The sequence below is a fragment of the Nomascus leucogenys genome, chromosome 7b (genome assembly GCF_006542625.1).
Source record: "Nomascus leucogenys isolate Asia chromosome 7b, Asia_NLE_v1, whole genome shotgun sequence".
NCBI lineage: Eukaryota > Metazoa > Chordata > Mammalia > Primates > Hylobatidae > Nomascus > Nomascus leucogenys.
This window is the reverse complement of record NC_044387.1, coordinates 44,379,284-44,400,461: the sequence shown is the minus strand read 5'-3', so window position 1 is coordinate 44,400,461 and position 21,178 is coordinate 44,379,284. Positions and strand designations below refer to the sequence as shown.

Genomic DNA, 21,178 nt, shown 5'->3' with positions numbered 1-21,178 from the left:
CTAAAATTCTAATGAAAGAAAGGCACATCTCTGGCCAGGTACAGTGGCTCACACCTGTAATCCCAGCACTTTAGGAGGCTGAGGTGGGTGGATCACCTGAGGTCAGGAGTTCGAGACCAGCCTGACCAATATGATAAAACCCCGTCTCTACTACAATTACAAAAATTAGCTGGGCGTGGTGGCATGCGCCTGTAATCCCAGCTACTTGGGAGGCTGAGACAGGGGAATGGCTTGAACCCAGGAGGTGGAGGTTGCAGTGAGCCGAGATCCTGCCATTGCACTCCAGCCTGGACAACAACAAAAAAAAGAAAGGCACATTTCTGTGGCTGGATTTTCATTTCCATTTTACTCAACAGAAAGCTAAAATACCGAGCAACTGACAGTCCTAGGGTGACATAACCACATCCCAACAATTAGAGAGTGGTGCCACAAAGAAGGGGATTGATTACTGGTATAAAACATGGTGCAGAGTTTGGAAACAGGCTGAGAAAGGGGGTCCTACAACTGATCTCTTCAATACAACACCAAAATCTTCACCATGAAGGAACTGAGATTAATTTAACTTTGTCTTGTTACAATCGCTATATATTCTTTGTGAAAAAAGTTTTTTTTAAAACGCCCTTCCTTTCTCACCATGCTCTTAAGCTTCTTTGAGAGGTCTTGTCCTCTCTTCCAGTAGAATGAGGTTTTTTTTAAGTCTCAGCCTCTCCCTCTTCAGTCAGAGTAATTCAAATCCCTTCTCCGAAGTCATCTTTGACCCCTTCAAATCACCAACTCAAAGGCTGTTTTCCGTTGTCATTTTCCTAATACTTCTCTGCATCACTCAGCAATGCAGACCTTGTCGCTGCAGAGTCTGTCCTGTGACCACGAGTGGTACCACCATATGAGGGCTCAATGACACCCACCGTGGGGCCGCCTGGCCTGCCAGGAGCCCCATTCCTCCAGCTTACATGATGTAGGGTAATCCGCAGTGCTGAAGGCACTGTTATTCCATCATTCGCAGCCAAAAATACCCTAAGCGACGCAACCTTCTTCACACGCTCCCACCCTGGGGGTCATCCAGTCCCACCTACTCTTTCTTCAGTAGCACCAGTGAGAAATGTCCTTTCCTGTTACCACTACCATCAGCGGTTCATGCCCCTTCCGCTCTAATACAGGCCCACCTCATTGTACTGTGTTTCCCTTTACTGCACGTGCAGATATTGCATTTCTTACAAACTGAAGATTTCGTGCCGACCCTGCGAGGAGCAAGTCTATCAGGGCCATTTTTCCAACAGTATGTGCTCACTTCATGTCTCTGTGTCACATTTTAGTAATTCTCACAATATTTCAAACGCTTTCATGCTTATTATTAAATCTGTTATGTTGATCTGTGACTAGTGATCTTGGATATTACAACTGTAAATGTTTTGGGGGCACCAAGGATTGCGCCCACATAAAACAGCAAACTCAATTGATAAATGTGTGTGTTCTGACTGCTCTACAGACCAGTTCCCTGTCTCCCTCTCCTTGGGCTTCCCTATTCCCAGAAGCACAACATTTAAACCAGGCCAATTAATAATCCTACAATGGCCTTTAAGTGTTCAAGTGTAAGGAAGACTACCACGTCTCTCACTTTAAATCAAAGGCTAGAAATGATTAAGCTTCATGAAGAAGGTGTGCTGAAAGCTGAAACAGGCCAAAAGCTAGGCCTCTTGAGCCAGTTGGCCAAGTTGTGAATGCAAAGGAAAAGTTATTGAAGGAAATAAAAAGCACTGCTCCAGTGAACACAGGAATGAGAAAGCAAAACAGCCTTATTACTGATAAGGAGAAAGCCTGAGTGGCCTGGAGAACAGATCAAAGCAGCCACAACATTCCCTTAAGCCGAAGCCTAATCCAGAGCAAGGCCCTTACTCTTCAATTCTACCAAGGCTTAGAAAGGTGAGGAAACTGCAGAAGAAAAGTTGGAGGCCAGCAGAGGTTGGTTCGTGACGCTTTAGGAAATGTAAGGTAAACATGCAAGATAAGGCCTCAAGTGTAGATACAGAAGCTGCAGCAAGTTATCCAGAAGATCTAGCTAAGATCATTAACGAGGGTGAATACACAACAGATTTTCACTGTAGGTGAAACAGCCTTTTATTGAAAGAAAATGCCACCTAGGACTTAAATAGCTAGAGAGGAGAAGTCAATGCCCCACTTCAAAGCTTCAAAGGACAGGCTGGGCTGCTGACTTTTACTGGAAGCCAGTGCTCATTGACCATTCTGAAAATCCTACAGCCCTTGAAAACTGTGCTAATGTATTCTGCCTGTGCTCTCTAAACGGGACAACAAAACCTGGATAACAGCACATCTGTTTACAGCATGCTTTACTCAGTATTTTAAGCCTACTTTTGAGACCTACTGCTCAGAAAAAAGTCACTACTTTCAAAATATTACTGCTAACTGACAATATACTTTGTCACCCAAGAGCTCTGATGGAGATATACAAGGAGATTAATGTGGTTTTCATGTCTGCTGACACAACATCCATTCTGCAGCCCATGGATGAAGAAGTAATTTCAACTTTCAAGTATTATTATTAAAGAAATACATTTCATGGCTGGGAGCAGTGGCTCACACCTGTAATCCTAACACTTTAGGAGGCCAAGATGGGAGAATTGCGTGAGGCCAGGAATTCAAGACCACTCTGGGCAACACAGTGAGACCTCATCTCTACAAAAAATAAAATTAATACATCTTGTAAGGCAATAGCTGCCACAGATAGTGATTCTTCTGATGAATCTGGGCAAAGCAAATTTAGAATCTCTCAGAAAGGATTCATGATTCTAGATGCCATTAAGAACATTCATAATTCATAGGAGGAGGTCCAAATATCCATATTAACAGAAGTTTGGAAGAAGCTGATTCCAACCTTCATGGATGACTTTGAGGGGTTCAAGACTTCAGTGGAGGAAAGAAATACAGATGTGATAGATATAGCAAGAGAAGTAGAATTAGAAGTGGACCTGGGCCAGGCACAGTGGCTCACACCTGTAATCCCAGCACTTTGGGAGGCCGAGGTAGGTGGCTCACCTGAGGTCAGGAGTCTGCGACCAGCCTGGCCAACATAGTGAAACCCTGTCTATAGTCAAAATACAAAAAGAAAATTAGCCGGGTGTGGTGGTGCATGTCCATAATCCCAGCTACTTGGGAGGCTGAGGCAGGAGAATCGCTTGAACCGGGGAGGCAGAGTTTGCAGTGAGCTGAGAGTGTACTGCCACTGCGCTCCAGCCTGGGCAACAGAGCCAGACTCCACCTCAAAAAAAAAAAACAAAAAAACAAGTGGACCTGAAGATGTGACTAAATTACTGCAACCTCATGATGAAACTTGAAGAGTTTTTTCTTTTTTCTTTTCTTTTTTAACCTTGTCTGAACACTAGATTAAAAGGAGTTGCTTCTTATAGATGAACAAAAAGAGTAGTTTGTTGAGGCAGAATGTATTCCTGGTGAAGATGCTGTCAACATTGTTGAAATGACAACAAAAGATTTAGAATATTCTAAACTAAGCTGATAAAGCAGTGGCAGGGTTTGAGAGGACTGACTTCAATTTTGAAAGAAGTTTTACTGTGGGTTAAATGCTATCAAACGGCATGGCATGCTATGGAGAAATCTTTCACGAAAGGACTATTCAGACATGACCCTGCACGGCAAAAGGACTATGACTCGCTGAAGGCTCAGATGATCATTAGGATTTTTTTTTTTTTTTTTTTTTTTTGGAGACGGAGTCTTGCTCTGTTTCCCAGGATAGAGTGCAGTGACGTGATCTCGGCTCACTGCAAACTCCGCCTCCTGGGTTCAAGAGATTCTCCTGCCTCAGCCTGTGAGCAGCTGGGATTACAGGTGCCCACCACTGTGCCCGGCTAGTTTTTGTATTTTTTAGTAGAGATGGGGTTTCACACCATCTTGGCCAGGCTGGTCTCGAACTCCTGACCTCATGATCCACCCACCTCGGCCTCCCAAAGTGCTGGGATTACAGGCGTGAGCCACCGCGCCCAGCCAATCACTAGGATTTTTAAGCAATAGTTGTTTTGTTGTGTTTGTTTTGAGACAAGGTCTCACTGCTGCCCAGGGTGGAGTGTAGTGTTGCAAACTTGACTTGCAACCTCCGACTCCCAGACTCAAGTGATCCTCCCATCTCAGCCTCCCATATAGCTGGGACAACAGGTGCACACCACCACACCCAGCTGATTTTTGTATTTTTAGTAGAGAAAGCATTTCACCATGTTGGCCAGGCTGGTCTCAAACTCCTGGGCTCAAGCCATTCGCCAGCCTCAGCCTCCCAAAGTGCTGGGATTATAGGCGTGAGGCACTGTGCCCAGCCTAAAATATTTTATAATTAAGGTATATACATTATTTTTTAAGACATAATGCTACCGCACACTTAACAGACTATAGTATAGCGTGAACATAACTTTTATATGCCCTGCGAAACAAAAATTTCACGTGACTCACTTTACTGCAATATTCACCTTATTGCAATAGTCTGGAACTGACCCCAAAATATCTCTGAGGTATGCCTGTAGCCAAAACTAGTCTTTCTTCTTCCAGTCTGTTCTATTCCAGCTACCAAAACCAGATTTAACCTAAAACACTTAGTATACAGGAATTCTTATTCTAAAACTTGGTTTCCCCACTGCCCGAAGAAAAATGATGATCACCAGCGAGGCCAGTCTTCAAGGCTTGTTGCAATGCTGCCTCTGTGATCTCTCTCTTTCAACCTCTTTCTATTAGTCTCTATAAGGAAGGGGCTCTCTGGCCAGGCGTGGTGGCTCACGCCTGTAATCCCAGCACTTTGGGAGGCCGAAGCGAGTGGATCACGAGGTCAGGAGATCAAGACCATCCTGGCTAACACGGCAAAACTCCGTCCCTACTAAAAAAAAAAAAAAAAAAAAAAAAAAAAACCAAAGAAAAAATTAGCCAGGCGTGGTGGTGGGCACCTGTAGTCCCAGCTACTCGGGAGACTGAGGCAGGAGAATGGCGTGAACCCAGGAGGCGGAGCTCGCAGTGAGCCAAGATTGTGCCACTGCACTCCAGCCTGGGCGACAGAGTGAGACTCTGTCTCGAAAAAAAAAAAAAAGTGGGGGCTCTCTGACCTAGCTAACTATAGTGACTTACTCAGCATGACCCCCAGAAGCATGATTCTTTCTCCAGGAAGCCTTTCACTCGCCATCTCTGCCTTCCTCTGAACTCTTATAGCAATCATATTCCCTATCGCTCACCAGGCAAATAACATAGGTTTCACAATATCACTGCTGCCCTACCTCTTTTCAACAGACAAATTCCTCCAGGGCAGCAGCACAATAGGGACTCTGCCACATACCTCTACAACCTTAATATTAATAATGATGACAGTAAAACAGGGAAGGCTGATTGGGATTTGAGATTTTCCCTTTTTTAAAAACATTTCACTTTAACCTTAAAAATGTGCATGTTACAGAAATCCAAGCAGAGTCAGGGGTAAGGAAGATGGGCTCCATTGTTGAAAGTGATGAAAATCCAGGGTTATGAGCTCACTCCAGCAGCACTTGTACTAAAACTGGCCTATTCAAGATGACACGCAGAGTCGTGAAGTGTTCCACGTTAAAAAAAAAAAAAAAGTCTGGAGTTAGGTGTCACAAGCATCCTCAACCAGAGCATCCCCCTCCCAATCTTCAACATTCCTGTAAGGAGGGCTGGGGGGCTGCTTTAACACCACAAAGGAAAATGGGGGGAAAGTCTTTCAGAACCAATGTGAAAAGCATTAGCACATTCGTGTGGATACTAACCCAAATCAATGCCAGTATAAGAGTGGAAAATAATCCAAAATTAAATTCCTTTATTATGACAACAGGTGAAATTTTTTCTTTAAAGCACGCCCCCTCCGCGCCCCCCCGCCCCCATGTAGAACAATGTTCCCTGAACAAAGAACTCCAGGCCTCTGCTATAAAAATTGTCCCCACACCTAAAAGAATTCACAAACAACCTTTCAGGAAGACAGAGAGACATAATGGGGGATGGAGAAGAGAAAGGATTTGCTAAAGAAGTAGATCTGCTAATTTAACACATTTTCTGTCAAGCAAATCAACTGTCCTTAGTGCCATTGTTGCTGAGACAATGAACACTCAGGGTAGGGGTGTTCATTAAAAGGAACTGGCCAGGAGAAAAAAACACTCTTGCAGTCAACAAGACTGCTGAACAGCATTTTTCAATTCTAAGAACTTATCCATTCTCAGGAATTATTAATTGGGTGTGATTTAAAAGTTCAACATTGAAAACGTGAAGCAGTGAGCTTAATTGTGGCCCCATGGCTTCCTCTATTTTCACTTACTTTTGGAGGTGATGGGTGGGGAGGAGCAAGGGAGGGTACACACAGTCTGTTCTGACAGCCACTCACACATTCAATTCAGGTGGCCACATGCCTCAGTGACACAATGCCAAGTCACACGTCACTCCAGCAAACCCACCCTAGGGAAAAAGTAGACCTGATTTAGCTCATAAAGAGTCTGGGCTGTAGAACCAAAGCTAAAAGCTGACCATTCCAGTGTGAAACTTAGACGCATATGACATCATTTAAACCGGCCGATGTCTTTCGTAAAGGCCACATGAGGTCAGGGACTTTAAAAAAGGAGAATGAAATACTATCTTCTATATATTTTTGCATAAACCGTATTACATTTTAAATGAGTGTATGGCTAACGAAGTACAAAACAGAACACATGAGACAATTATTCAGAGGGGTCATCTGCCCTCTAAAGAGGAGTCATCTGCCCTCTAAAGAGGAGAAAACTGCGTTTGGCTGTAGAACTGATTGACTTCACACCAACTTATTTACACAAATTCTGGGATTTAACACCTTGATCCAGGCCAGAAATTCTACCCCTCCTCCACTGATGCCCAGAACAAACCCTAGGGCATGAGTAGAGCACAAGGGAGTAGAAGAGAAAACAAAAAGAAACAATGGTCAGACCTTAGTTCCCAGTCAAAGAGAAAAAGAATAAAAAACAAGACACAGGGTCTCTGTGGGGATTGAATACCCCAAGATGGAAAAAGAGGACTTGGAGATGGACACTCAATGAAAAACATCTTCAAAAGCCACAGATAAGTGATCTCATTTCCTTGAAGTTCTATGGTATCTTTCTTCCAAGAAGCTCAAAGCCCTTCACAGTGCACTAGACTGCTTGAGTCACACTCACAACACCATTTTCTCCCCAAACCAAAATAAAAATCTATTTGAATCCATAAACTATTTCACCATGCTTGCTGAGAGCAAAATTAAACATGAAAAATCATTAAAAAACATTTAGAGCAGCTTCAAGCTTATGTGGTCGCTGTGTTCTACACTGAAAATTCTGATGGAATAATGAACTTTACATATGCATATATCGCAAACACACACACACACACACACACACCTTCAACGTAGGTCCCACTGAACTTTTGACCTGGTCATGGATAACGCCCTCCCCAGTACACCACTGCGCAATGCTCAAGAGATCTGTCAAGAGCCTTGTGCCCTGACAGGCAATGGCAGCCGCTCCAGCCCCAGGCTGCAGCACAAACACCCCTCACCCCTCCTCCCTGCGGCACTAGGCAGCCAGGCCCTGCTTCAGGGAGGCCTTTTGTAGGGGAAGGCCTTTCTTTATCAGCCTCAGTCAGCTTCACAGTTCCCTCCCTACTAGCCCCAAACTCTCTTCTTTCCTTAAATGACACTCCAGGAAAGAAAAAAAAATTAACAAGGCCAGGTGCGGGGTCTCACGCCTGTAATCCCAGCACTTTGGGAGGCTGAGGCGGGCGGATCACTGGAGGTCAGGAGTTCGAAACCAGCCTGACCAAGATGGTGAAACCCCGTCTCTACTAAAAATACAAAAATTAGTCGAGTGTGGTGGCACACGCCTGTAATACCAGCTTCTTGAGAGGCTGAGGCAGGAGAATCGCTTGAACCTGGGAGGCAGAGGTTACAGTGAGCCGAGATCGCGCCATTGCATTCCAGCCTGGGCCACAAAAGCAAAACTCTGTCTCAAAAAAAGAAAAAATTAACAAAACATCTGTTTCCCAGGTTTGTGACATGTACAACTGCTGATGACATTCACATCTGGGAGCAACTTTAATCTCCTTAACTTTCCATAAACAAAAATACTAAAGGTTTGCATTTAGGGGGAAAAATGCCCATCACAAGGAAAAACTCATCTATCCCACATATGGTGTACCTTCTACACAATGACCAACACTGAAAAGTCACCTCTACCTTACACACTAAAGTAATGACTCTCAAGCAGGACAATTTCACCCCCCAGGAGACATTTGGCAATGTCTGGAGACATTTTTATTTGTCATGACTGGGGGTGCTATTGGTACCTGGAGCACAGAGGCTAACAATACTGCTAAACATCTTAAAACGAGGGCCGGGTGGGCTGGCTCACACCTGTAATCCCAGCACTGTGGGAGGCCGAGGCAGGCGGATCACGAGGTCAGGAGATCCAGACCATCCTGGCTAACACGGTGAAACCCCGTCTCTACTAAATATACAAAAAATCAGCCAGACATGGTGGTGGGCACCTGTAGTCCCAGGTACTCAGGAGGCTGAGGCAGGAGAATGGCGTGAACCCGAGAGGCAGAGGTTGCAGTGAGCCGAGATTGCGCCACTGCACTCCAGCCTGGGCAACAGAGTGAGCCTCCGTCTCAAAAACAAAACAAAACAAAACAAAATGCATATAATATTCCTCACATAACAGCTTCCACAACAGATTTTCAGATCAAACTATCAATAGTGCTGAGGCTGAGAAATCCAGAGGATTAAAGGAACACAGAATCTGGAGCTCAATCATTCATTCCTTTCTCAATCCTAAGAGCTGCTGAAAAATGACTGTCCCCAAGTTTTCCAATATAAATTGACTGTTATTTGTTAGAGGCTAATATAAAGACATACTAAAAGCATCCAAGGGATAGCATCCCATGAAATATGCAAATATGGAGGGAGGGTAGCAGCCATCTGAAAAGGTTGTAATAGCAAATGAAAGGCAAACAACAAGCCAGAAGCTGTAAGTGGATCTTATTCAGAGTTCTAGCTACTGATGACATGAGATATAAGAAACAGACTAAGTGAAAGGGAGGCAAAGACAGTGGGATGTGCCTGGAGTCCCAGTTACTGGGGAGGCTGAGGCAGGAGGATCATTTGAGCTCAGGGGTTCAAATCCAGCCTGGGTAACATAGTGAGATACTGTCTTTGAAAAAAAAAAAAAAGAAATAAGAATCACGTAATTCAAGGCCTTCAACCTCTAGAATTCCTCAAAATCTCAAAGCACAAAATCTTAGATCACTTTAAGGACACTAGAGATAGTGAAAATGTCAATCTTCAAGTCTCAAAAGCTACTTTCAAAGTAGCTTATTTGCAGACAAGATGCCAGAGAAAGAGAAAGAAAAAATTCCTATAATTTGCAAACACACCAAGTATGGATTTGCAGTTTTCACTTGGTACGTAATTAATTTGTAAGACATGGATCCTAACCTTGACCCTAACTGGTGAGTCAGCAATTTTCTAGATTAGTTAAGAAGTGTTATGCATGCTGAGAAACATTTCTAGAATCACAGAACTTTCGACCTAGGAACACCTAGGAATCAGAGTCTATAGATGGGGCACCTGAAACCCACAGTCATCTGCCTAAGAACACAACTTAATGACAGGTGGGCCCACAATCCAGCCTTCTGATTGCCTTTTGAAAATGTGTTCAGGGGCTGGGAGTGGTGGCTCATGCCTTTAATCCCAGCACTTTGGGAGGCCGAGGCGGGTGGATCACGAGGTCAAGAGTTCGAGACCAGCCTGGCCAACATAGCGAAACCCCGTCTCTCCTAAAAATACAAAAATTAGCCAGGCAGATGGCACATGTCTGAAATCCCAGCTACTTGGGAGGCTGAGGCAGGAGAATCACTTGAACCCAGGAGGCGGAGGTTACAGTGAGCTGAGATCAGGCCACTGCACTCCAGCCTGGGCGACAAAGCAAGACTCCGTCTCCAAAAAAAAAAAAAAACAAAGAAAATGTGTTTAGTCACATCAACTACATCTAAGACCATGTAGTTAGAAGCTCCCCTTTGGCTCTGTCCACACACCACATTTTTACCTAAACCACCTTTGCACTGTAGTTTTCCACACTCTGCCAAGCACACTGCATTCTGAGCCCCAGCACACCATGGAATCCCACACTGAGCTCCCCTGATTAAAGGGGCAGATGATCGGTAGTACTGAATGCTGCCAAGGTGTATTTTAGGCTTTCCTAACTGTGTTCCAGAAAATTAAGCAACTTAACTTCCGTTGCAAAGCGAGCCATGTGCTAATGCAGGCCACCCTTCAGAGATGAGAAGGGGCTGCCCCTTCTAAACTGCAGAAGATCCCAACTGCCTTTGAAGCTTCACATGGTGGGCACACACACACAACAAAGCAGCAAGCCTTTCCTTTCAAAGCGTGCGTATAAATAGAAAGGGGACCTGGTATTCACTTTTAAAGAGTTACATTATGATAGCACATTCTCCCCTTTCAGGATCTTAGCCTGTGCAAATCTGTCCTTCTGTAATTCACATCCTGTTCTTGGACTTTCCTCCTTGGAGAGGGTGCCGATCCTGAATCTTCAGAAGGCATTTTATCCTCTAGTATGTTACATTAAATAGATTAGTGTGACAAAGGACTATTTTTTTTTTTTTTTTTTAGATGGAGTCTCGCTCTCGCTCTGCTGCCCAGGCTGGAGTGCAATAGCGCGATCTCAGCTCACCGCAACCTCCGTCTCCCGGCTCCAAGGAATTCTCCTGCCTCAGCCTCCTGAGTAGCTGGGATTACAGGCGCATACCACCATAACCGGCTAATTTTTGTATTTTTAGTAGAGACAGGGTTTCATCATATTGGTCGGGCTGGTCTTGAACTCCTGACCTCATGATCCGCCCGCCTCAGCCTCCCAAAAGTGCTGGGATTACAGGCGTGAGCCACCAGTGACAAAGGACTATTTTAAAAATCACTTTAAATCACTCACCTCCTCAGGGAGGCCCTACTAATCACCCTGTTTTAAACGGCAACAATCTACACCTCACCATGGCCCTATGCAAGCCTCCACCCCACTCTACTTGGGGCCTTTTGACATTATATACATTGTGTCTCATTGCACTAAAAAGCAAGCAGGTATTTTTCTATTATGTTCACAACCATATCGGCACCTAGTACACCGCCTAATGTAGTAGATGCTTAATAAACATTTGCTGGCTGGGCGCAGTGGCTCATGCCTGTAATCCCAGCACTTTGGGAGGCCGAGGCGGGTGGATCACCTGAGGTCGGGAGTTTGAGGCCAGCCTGACCAACATCGAGAAACCCTGTCTGTACTAAAAACACAAAAATTAGCCAGGCATGGTAGTGCTTGCCTGTAATCCCGGCTACTTGGGAGGCTGAGGCAGGAGAATCGCTTGAACCCAGGAGGTGGAGGTTGCAGCAAGCTGAGATCACGCCACTGCACTCTAGCCTGGGCGACAGAGTGAGACTCCAACTTGAAAAAAAAAAAAAAATATATATATATATATATGTTTGCTGAAATAAATGAATGAATACTTGAATTTGTCCCTTTGTACTTAGTTCAGAAGTTTTTTAAAAAATCTTCTGTACCCCACACTATTAAAAGCCAAAGAACTCTAAAGGTGCACTGTGGAATCTGGCCATTACATATGGGTCTGGCCCCTCATTTTAAAGATAATAAGAACTGAAGAAGCAGTGTGATGTGGCAGAAACAGGCAGAATTTGGCCTCAAAGAACCTGAGATCCAAGTGAGAGTCCCTGTGCAAGCATTAGCCTCTCTAGACTTTCAACTTCCACATCTGTAAAATGAGAATACCCCTGCCTCATGGTGATGGGGTTAAGGCCAGCTAAGGAGAAAATGGGGTAACATTTCAAAAATGTACCAAGTACTACGCAGTGTCATTTATTATCACGTTATTTTGACCTGCCCCAAATCAGTCAGTTACAGCAGCACAATCAGAATACAAGTTTCCTAACTCCTAGTGCGGCACATCTTGTGTCACGGAAGTAGGCTTCTGAACCCCTAATTGGGGCCAACTTACTCTTTCATACAGTTCAGGGCTTCTTAACCTCGTATGGGTTGGGGGCTGCTTCCAGAATGTGATGAGAGCAATAGGCCCTCTCCTCCAGCAAAGTGCACACATGTACACCAAAACAAAGTCTCCTACCCTGGTGCCAGGTTTAGGAACCACTGATACGATGGATGTACTTACAAGTTTCTTTTAGCTATTTCTATTACTTAATGTTTAACAATCCATGCATTCAGCACTTGATTAAGGGGCTGGATTCTTCAAGGATGCACCAAGGGTGGAATTCAAGAAACTGAATATTGCCCCCAGATCTCATGCTGATTAGGTAAGGGATCTTACCCACGTACAAACACAACCAGGAAGGAGACACAAAGAAGGCAAAGGATTAAGTACTCAAAAGCAGGACACTCAGGAAATAAGGTAGACAGGACAGATTATTTTGATCATGCTGCTACTATACAAACTATTCAAATAATTCTACATGACCATTTTGCAATGGCCACCTACAGACACCAATGCAGCCCCATATCCATCATGATTACTGAAAATCATTCTGTCCTCTCTTACCTTACTCAAGTGAGACATTGTATTTACTGTACAGGGCATTTGGCTAGGGGGAAAACAGTAAATCTTGGAGAGGTCAATTAGCCTTTCTTCTTTTCTTGAATCAGAACAAAACTTAGCCAACCTAAGCCACTAGAATGTTAAACAATTATAAAATACTTGATTTAACTCAAGTGGTATAAAATTGCTGGTTCTGAAATATTAACAGATAATCTTCTGGGGCAAAGGAGGCCAGGTAAGAGCTTCTTCGGTAAATCTCCAAGTTCCAAGTTAACCACAAAGTAGGGGCTTAATGATATCAACTACTGAATTCAGTGTCATTCATCTGTTTTCCAGCTATACCTCAATCTCATCTGAAAAGTAAAAACATCTAACCTACAGAACAATTACACCAGGGGCATATTTAGGAATGTCTAAGTTTGTTAACAGTGAATCACTTTTATCCCTGAGTGGAAGGATACAATGTTAACAGTTAACTTTTATTCCTGATTGGTGACTATGGGTGGTTTTAATTTTTACCTATATTTTATGATAATTTTCAGGTTTATGTAATTTTTTGTAGTATTTTTACAACTAGGAATTTTGAACTGAGATAAAGCATTACTATTATAGACTTGACAGGTTTCTTGTCTAAAACTAAGAATCAAGTATGTTGACTCCTCTAAAGCAATCCTGTATATTCAAGGTTGATTAACAGAGTAAAAAGTTTTTTTATAATACAAAAATTAGCAGGGTGTGCTGGTGCGCGCCTGTAGTCCCAGCTACTCCAGAGGCTGAGGCGGGAGAATCACCTGAACCTGGGAAGTGGAGGTTGCAGTGAGCCGAGGTCGCGCCATTGCACTCCAGCCTGGGCGACAGAGTGAGACTCCAACTCAAAAAAAAAAAAAAAATTTTTATTTAATACATACAAAAATAAAAATATCCACGTTTTTGGGACTGTTTTCTAAGTGGAAGGTCTTACTCTCCCGGAGAAGTGGGGCATGAATCCTGCCAGCCCTTCACCTGTCTTGGAGATTGCTTCACTTTAGATAAGTGGAAGCAGAGTCCTTGAGGACTTTTCCTCGAGGACTCTGCTTCCTAAATTTTCTATAAATCCATCCGTTCAGCCTGGTGAGATCTTTCCCACAGGTGAAAACTAGTTTCCTGAAATAACTGATATCCAACTTCTACTACTTGCTATTATTTATCATTTTTACCTTATAAAGTTGCAGAAAATTAAGACTGTAGGGCCCTTCCACATGGCCTAACAGGTATGGCTCAGCATTTGAATTTTTTATTTTTTAATTAATATATTTATTTTGAGACGGAGTCTCGCCCTGTCACCCAGGCTGGAGTGCAATGGCACAATCTCGGCTCACTGCCACCTCCACCTACAGGGTTCAAGCAATCATCCTGCCTCAGCCTACAGATGTAACTGGGATTACAGGAGCGCGTCACCATGCTTGGCTAATTTTTTATATTTTTAGTAGAAACGAGGTTTCATCATGTTAGCCAGTCTGGTCTCGAACTCCTGACTTCAGGTGATCGGCCCACCTCGGCCTCCCAAAGTGCTGCGATTACAGGCGTGAGCCACGGCACCCAGCTGCTTTTTATTTTTAAAGGGTCTTCCACTGCATCATAAAGTCTAACCAAGGGATTGTTTTTCAAACTGTCAGGTCAATAAACTATTAGATTAAAATAAAATCACCTTGGAAAAATAAAATAATTTATGTATACTTAGAGAATCAGAATTGACAGTGCTTCCAGTAAGTTCTGCACTGTCAACGGGTCAAATGTGTAAGAAGTCTGAAAAAAAATATATATATCTATATATATATATAGACGTTGTTTCACTCTTGTTGCCCAGGCTGGAGTGCAATGGCATGATCTCGGCTCACTGCAACCTCCACCTCCTGGGTTCAAGCCATTCTCCTGCCTCAGCCTCCCAAGTAGCTGGGATTACAGGCGCCCACCACCACACCCAGATAATTTTGTATTTTTAGTAGAGACAGGGTTTCACCATGTTGCTCAAGCTGGTCTCGAACTCCAGACCTCAGGTGTTTCGCCCTCCTCAGCCTCCCAAAGTGCTGGGATTACAGGGGTGAGCCACTGCGCCGAGAAAATACATTCTTAAATCTTAATTTTTTAATCTGACATATAATCATTTCCAATAAAATTCTAATTTTTGATAACTACTAAAAAGCTTAAGTTAAAATTTCCATTAGCCATATCAAAACATACCTGAGATGGATTAGACAAGAACTGCAGGTGAGAAAAGTCACTCTGACTTTGTTATCCATTGACTGAACATCTCCGAATAAAAACGAGTGTGGATAGTTCTTGACACCTGCATGTTTGAAGCCAAATATTCATTTCTGTTGCATGTATCTCAAACAGCATGTATTTTAGCCCGAAAAAAGTGTCATTTCCAAGAAACACAGGAGTCAAGAGAGGGCAGTCATATCAAATAGCCTTGATTATTCACCATGTAAACTACAGTGATTTTTCATGTTATACATATAAATTTGACCTCTTTAATCAGTTTACATCTCCCTTAGGAATTAAACCAGCTAATTCTCAGAAACCACAAGTTTATTTCTTATAACAGAAGACAAGTTATTTACAGGTTACTGTAAATATGCTGCGAGTACTTAAGTTACCTCTAGTTTTTCAACAAAATGGGAATACATGGATTTTGAGACATGAAGTTTTTCCAACAATATTTTTAAGATGGGTCTTTAAACTCTGAACTCGTAATCCCAGCACCACCTCAACTTTATCTCGCAAGGAAGAAAAGGGGCTAGGTGCAAGTATACCCGCACCCAAGATGGCCCTGTCACAGGCGGCACCTCCCACCACAGCCACCATTTTGACTGCAGGATATAATTAAACTACTCACGATTTTGTACCAACAGAAAGAAAACACAGGACATCAGAGTAACTGAGAAACATCCCTTGACCTTTAGGATTCCCAACTCTTTAGCTTCCGTGGCTCTGTTTCTCTTCTTTCGTCAATATTAACAGTTGCCTCAAGAAAATTTTCATTAATAAAATTATGCTTGCTACATTCATGTTCAAACTTTGAAAACAAACGCTGTCGCGCCGCGTAAAATGCCCAAGTTATTACCTCTTCCTAAAAAGTGGAGAAGCCCACATTTCCTCACATTGTTTTAATCAGCTTAAGGGACTAAGAATCGCCAAAAATCAGTGAGTGGCCCTAGACTATCTGTCCACATTCCTCTTCATTCTCCCATCCCCAACCCTTTTGATCTTTTTATTTTCCTGATTTCATTAACTGCGACAAGACCAAGTTCCCACACTTCATTCATAGAAGAAGCAACTGATATTTCAGCAAACACGACTGAATCTAAAAATAAAGGTGAGGCAAAGAGCTCTGGAATAAACGAGTTAAAATCAACCCGAAAATGGCACAAAGTAAGATCCGTGGGGCTGGGGAGGCAACAACAACGATTTGCTCTTCCAAAAGAGTGGCTCTAATTTTGATTACTGCGTCGGCGAACCCATCCGCAGAACAGAAAACAAAAATTGACCAACGCAGTTGCCATTCACCTTTGTCCAAAGGCAAAAGGTGAAAAGTCACGACACATATTGCCATAGAAGAGAAGACAATTCAACCTGCCAACCAATTGACTATTTCTCAGCTCCTTCCAAAAATAAAAATAAAAATAGGAAAAAGGGGGCTGCCGCTGGGCTGGCCGATGCCTGGCCGCCGTGTGCGCCGCGCTCCGCACGCTCCCGCCACCCGCCGCGCTCCAGGACCCTCGGGTTTCGGCCCAGTTATCACAAAGCCCCGGGCTGGAAAACACCTCTGGCCTGGCCAGAATGGCCAGCCCGTCCTCCGCGCTCGCCCGGGGGGATAATGGTGGCGAGATCAACTCCAAGGGCTCCCGAGCCCCGCGATAAAGAGGCTGGATATTACGGGAGGAAGGACGTTGTGGAAGAATAACGGAGTCCCAAACTTTCCTTCCACACCTCCAGAGCCCCGCGCCCAGGCCCGGTCTCCACCGGCCCGAAGTTGGCCGGAGCGCCTCCCAGGAGCTTGGGGCCTCCGGGAGCCCCCGCCACGCGCCCGCCCACCACAGCGGGGCTAGCCCTCCCCGCCGGCCGCGGCCGACTCCCGCCCGGGTCCGAGTTAATCCCGCGCGGGCCCCCCCCCTCCGCGCCCGGCCCCGCCGGAGCAGCTGGCTCGCGCCTCAATGGCACCGGGCGGCGAGCGCGCGCAGCCCTCGCGCCCACACTCAGCCCCAGCCCACCGGAGAAGTCCCGGGAGGGTCACCGGGTCCCGCTCCCGCTCCCACAAAAGCACGGGCCCGCCCCGCCCTCGCGGCGCCTGCTTCTCCACCCCAGGAGCCGGCGTCCCCGGCCCGACGCCCCTCGGCACCCGGGGCAGAGCCCGGGAGCCCCCGCCCGCCCTCCTGCCCTTTTGCGCCCTCCTCCTGGCCCCCGACTCCCGGCCGAAGTCCCTCGGGCCCCGGCCCCTCTGCGCGACGGCCCGGGACGCCCCGCGCGGGGCAGGGGGAGCAGAAGACGCAGCGCGCAGCCTCCCGCCCGCGCGGCCACTCACCTCGATCTCGAAGTCGGGCAGGCGGAACGCGGTGCGAAAGAGCGAGCAGAAGTGCGCGATGGCCGGGACCTCCCACCAGGAGCGGAGCTCGCCCAGCCCGGCCGCGCCGCCCTCCTCCGGGCACATCTCCCCGCCGCGGCACAGGCGGCGGCCCCTCGCTGCCCGCGCTCTGCCCGCCGACCTGGGACTCCCGCCGCGGCAGCGCAGCAGCCTCCGCGCGGTCCTCGGCGGGGGCGGCGGGGCGCTCCTCCCGCTGCTGCCGCCGCTCGGCGAGTGCAGGAGCCGAGGGCGAGCGCCGGGCGGGGGGCGGCGGCGCGGGGGCCCGAGCTACTGAGGCGGCTGCGGCTGCCCGCGGGGTCCGCGCGCTCGCCCCATCCTGCGGCTGCGGCGGCGGCCGCCCCCAGTCCCCTACAATATAATCGAGTCCCCCCCGGGGAAACAGATGGGGCTAGGGGCGGAGGAGCCGGACGCGGGGCCTGGGGGAGGGGCCGCCCACGAGGAGGGGGCGGGGCTGCCCGCGCCACAACAACAACCCCCGCCCCCGCCCCACCCCCGCCCGGACAGCTGCACCGCCAGGGAGGGGGAGGGGCGGGGCGCGCGCCCCCGGGCCCAGATCCGCTGGACCTAGGGAACGCAGGCCGCCCCCGCGACAACTCTCACGCGGCGCCCTCCGCCCTCCAGGGCTTTGGGACTGGGGAGTTGAAGCGCTTTCCCGAGGGAGGACGGCCAGGAGCTCTCCCACCCCCACTTGGCCTGAGTGGTCGCGTCCTTTTAAAGGGCCCGCGGGGTGGTGCTTTCGGTCGGGCTAGATACAGAAACATGCACGTGTGGGAGTTCAGTTATTATTGATGCCGAGGGCAGAGCCGGAGCAGGAGCGGGCTGTCCACCCTAGAAATATGAAGCCTAGAGAAGTGAAGTGCTTTCCACCTGTTTCTTAACGCTTTTACTCCAGCAGAGAACGGCGCCCAAGGAGCTCTGAAGTGGCTTTTTTCTCCGAGGGAAGAAGGCGGTGGGGCTGATTGAGCTGGAACGAAGTAGGATGGAGGCCGGAGAGCGGCGGGAAGGGTGGGGTAGGGGGAGGCACCAATCAGCAGCCAAGCGGGAAGAGCGATCCCCTACCCCAGGGAATGGACACGTGTGACCGCCCCGGAGAAGACGGGCTCGGAGCCCTGCTACTGCCCGGCCGCTGAAAGAGCTGCCTGGAAGAGTGCGCACAATGTGCTTGGAAGGCTGGGGGATGGGGCAGAGGAGACCGGGAAGCCGAGGAGTGTGCTCGGAGGGGAGGAGACCCGCACGCCCCGGCGGAGGGATTGAATGTGCTGCGGCCGAAGGGTGTTGAGGTGTGTGCGCTTTAGAAATGCTAACTGCTGTAGCGCGATGGAGTACTGCTAAATCCTAAGAAAAAAATCACCCCAGAAACAGGCTAGAAGTTTGGAAAAACTCCATTGAATGCTCAGAAATTTGTATTGGTCGTTGCACTTGCATCCTGCTGGTCTCAGAGGGCCGCCTCTGAGTTCTGTGGTCCACCTCTCAGATAGGAAACACTGCTCCTGGCGCGTCCGCCAAATTAATCAACTATTTATTGAGTGACAGGCACAATCACAAAGTGTACGAGGGTTAAACTCAAAGATCCTCTTCTACATTTAAGCATTGTACAATCTGGAGGTAATTTATATGATAGATTTTGGAATGGGCTGTCTGGATAATTATCCCTCCACTCCCCCTCACTTTATTATGATAATAACCTGTTGTATTTTTTAAGGCAGCATTCAGAAACTTTTTTTTAAATGGTTAGAGTATATTCACGTGCATCTTCTGTGAATCTAGTAATCTCAAAATACATCATCTTCTAACAAGGGTCTCCTCCGCCCCCCACCACTCTCCTGGCACAGAAAAAAAAACCCCAAAGTTCTGCTCTGTCGTTCCCTGGAACTATTTGATGATTTAAAGTGCATCCTCAAATTCTACCATGCTTTTTATTTAATGTTTGGCAAAAATGAGCTCACATGTGACTGCTCCCAAAAAGCCAAGCCTACGTTTGTGTGTGTTGGTGAAGCACAGCTCCCCTGTAGGTATTGCATTAGCAAGGGAGATGGGAGAGGGACACAGGCCACCCCGGAATTGTCACGTAACCTGAACGAGGTGCTTTCTGGACTTGCTTCTCCGTCTTTATTTCCTCACAGTTAGACTTTGCACACTTTTTCCTCTTTGTGTGTGTTGGCGGGGCGCGGTGGCTTACGCCTGTAATCCCAGCACTTTGGGAGGCCGAGGCGGGTGGTTCACCTTAGGTCAGGAGTTCGAGACCAGCCTGGCCAACATTGTGAAACCTCGTCTCTACTAAAAATACATAAAATTAGCTGGGCTGGTGGCAGGCGCCCGTAGTCCCAGCTACTCGGGAGGCTGCGGCAGGAGAATCGCTTGAACTTCGGAGGCAGAGGTTGCAATGAGCCGAGATCTCGCCATTGCACTCCAGCCTGAGCAGTAAGAGTGAGACTCCGTCTCTAAAAATAAAAAAAAAAAGTGTTAATGCGTTTCCCTTCCTTTATCTTTTGTCATCGTTTAAGCTTCTTCCCTGGCCTCTCAGTTGTCACCACTAGCCAGCCTAGTAATATTAGTGCCTAGGATATTAATGACACCAGGAAGCAGAGAGATGAGATGATTTGGCTACCCTTTAGTACGGTAGTGTGTTTAATGTCGTTTACAAACACCATCCCAGCCCCAATTTAAAGGCTGAGCCATTGTCTTCCTGCCTCCTCCGCCCACTGCCAAGGCCTGGAAATCAACAAGACTATCCGGGAACCGCACGCGCCCCCTGGTGCCGCTCAGAGATCCGCCCTGTCTCTCAGGTCTCCTCCTCCCTTCTGCTGCCCTTTCCTTCTGAGGGTCTTCTCTGTTCTGCGGCCCAGCACACCAACTTTAGACCCATTTCCTCCCACCATTCTCTAACTCTGGCTGTCTCTACAGTTTTTTCCCTAGTTCCTCCACCTACCCTGCTACTCTGGCCTCAACTACCCTCTGGAATGGATCCTGTCCCCAGGAGCTGAGGGGTCTCAAGTGTCTTGGAATGAACTGTAAATCTCAATCTTGAGTTCCCTGAGTTTGGGCTCCAACCAGCGCTTTTCCATTTGGACCTCCTCTGGCCCTGTTAGGATTGATACCCTGAATCTTTGACCCTGCTTTGAACATCTGTGCCACCCCTCCCCTTGGACTTAACTGCCTCAGACCTATTTTCTGGACGAACTTCCAGCCTAACCTCCTAGAATGTAGATTAATGACCCCCTACCAATAGGCTGGCCACTCACCCTTCTTCCCTTCTCCCTTTGATTCGGAGTGCTATTGTACTTCTCCAGCCTGGCCCATTTTTTCACCCTCGAAACACTAGTTGTATCATCTTCCTTAAAAACACACAGCTTGTCGGGGCGGTAGGTGACGCCTGTAATCCCAGCACTCTGGGAGGCCGAGGCAGGCGGATCATGAGGTCAAGAGATCGAGACCATCCTAGCCAACATGGGGAAACCCTGTCTTTACTAAAAATACAAAAAATTAGCTGGGCGTGGTGGCACGCGCCTGTAGTCCCAGCTACTCGGGAGGCTGAGGCAGGACGATTGCTTGAACCGGGGAGGCAGAGGTTGCAGTGAGCGGAGATCGTGCCACTGCACTCCAGCCTGGCGACAGAGTGAGACTCGGTCTCAAAAAAAAAAGAAAGAAGAAAGAAAAAACACAGCTCATATTTTCTTCCCCCTTCTCATTCATGCTGTTTTCTGTTTGTGAGCCAGTGCCATTAACTTCAGATAATATCAAAAGTAACAAGAAGTAATTCTTTCATATTCTCCGACCCTGAGTTCCATAATCCTCTTTTAATCAAATGTTTTCTATTTAAAAATCCCACAATAATTCGTTTGGTTTTTCTGTTTTGCTTATTCATTAATATTGCAAAAATATTTATATTTCCCATTGCAAAATATAAAGTAATGTTAG

General features: G+C 46.8%; 1 protein-coding gene across 5 annotated transcripts in view; it reads right to left on the bottom strand.

Annotated features, from left to right (window-relative positions):
* Positions 1–17,668, bottom strand: part of LOC100607558 (cat eye syndrome critical region protein 2) — a 194,109-nt gene extending 176,441 nt beyond the window's left edge. For all 5 annotated transcript variants that reach the window (XM_030815771.1, XM_030815772.1, XM_030815774.1 and 2 more), the window contains exon 1: positions 17,201–17,668. In XM_030815771.1, the coding sequence (XP_030671631.1) occupies positions 17,201–17,326 (126 nt within the window). In that variant the 5' untranslated portion in view covers positions 17,327–17,668. The remainder of the gene's footprint in view (positions 1–17,200) is intronic.
* Between the last annotated feature and the right edge of the window lie 3,510 nt (positions 17,669–21,178).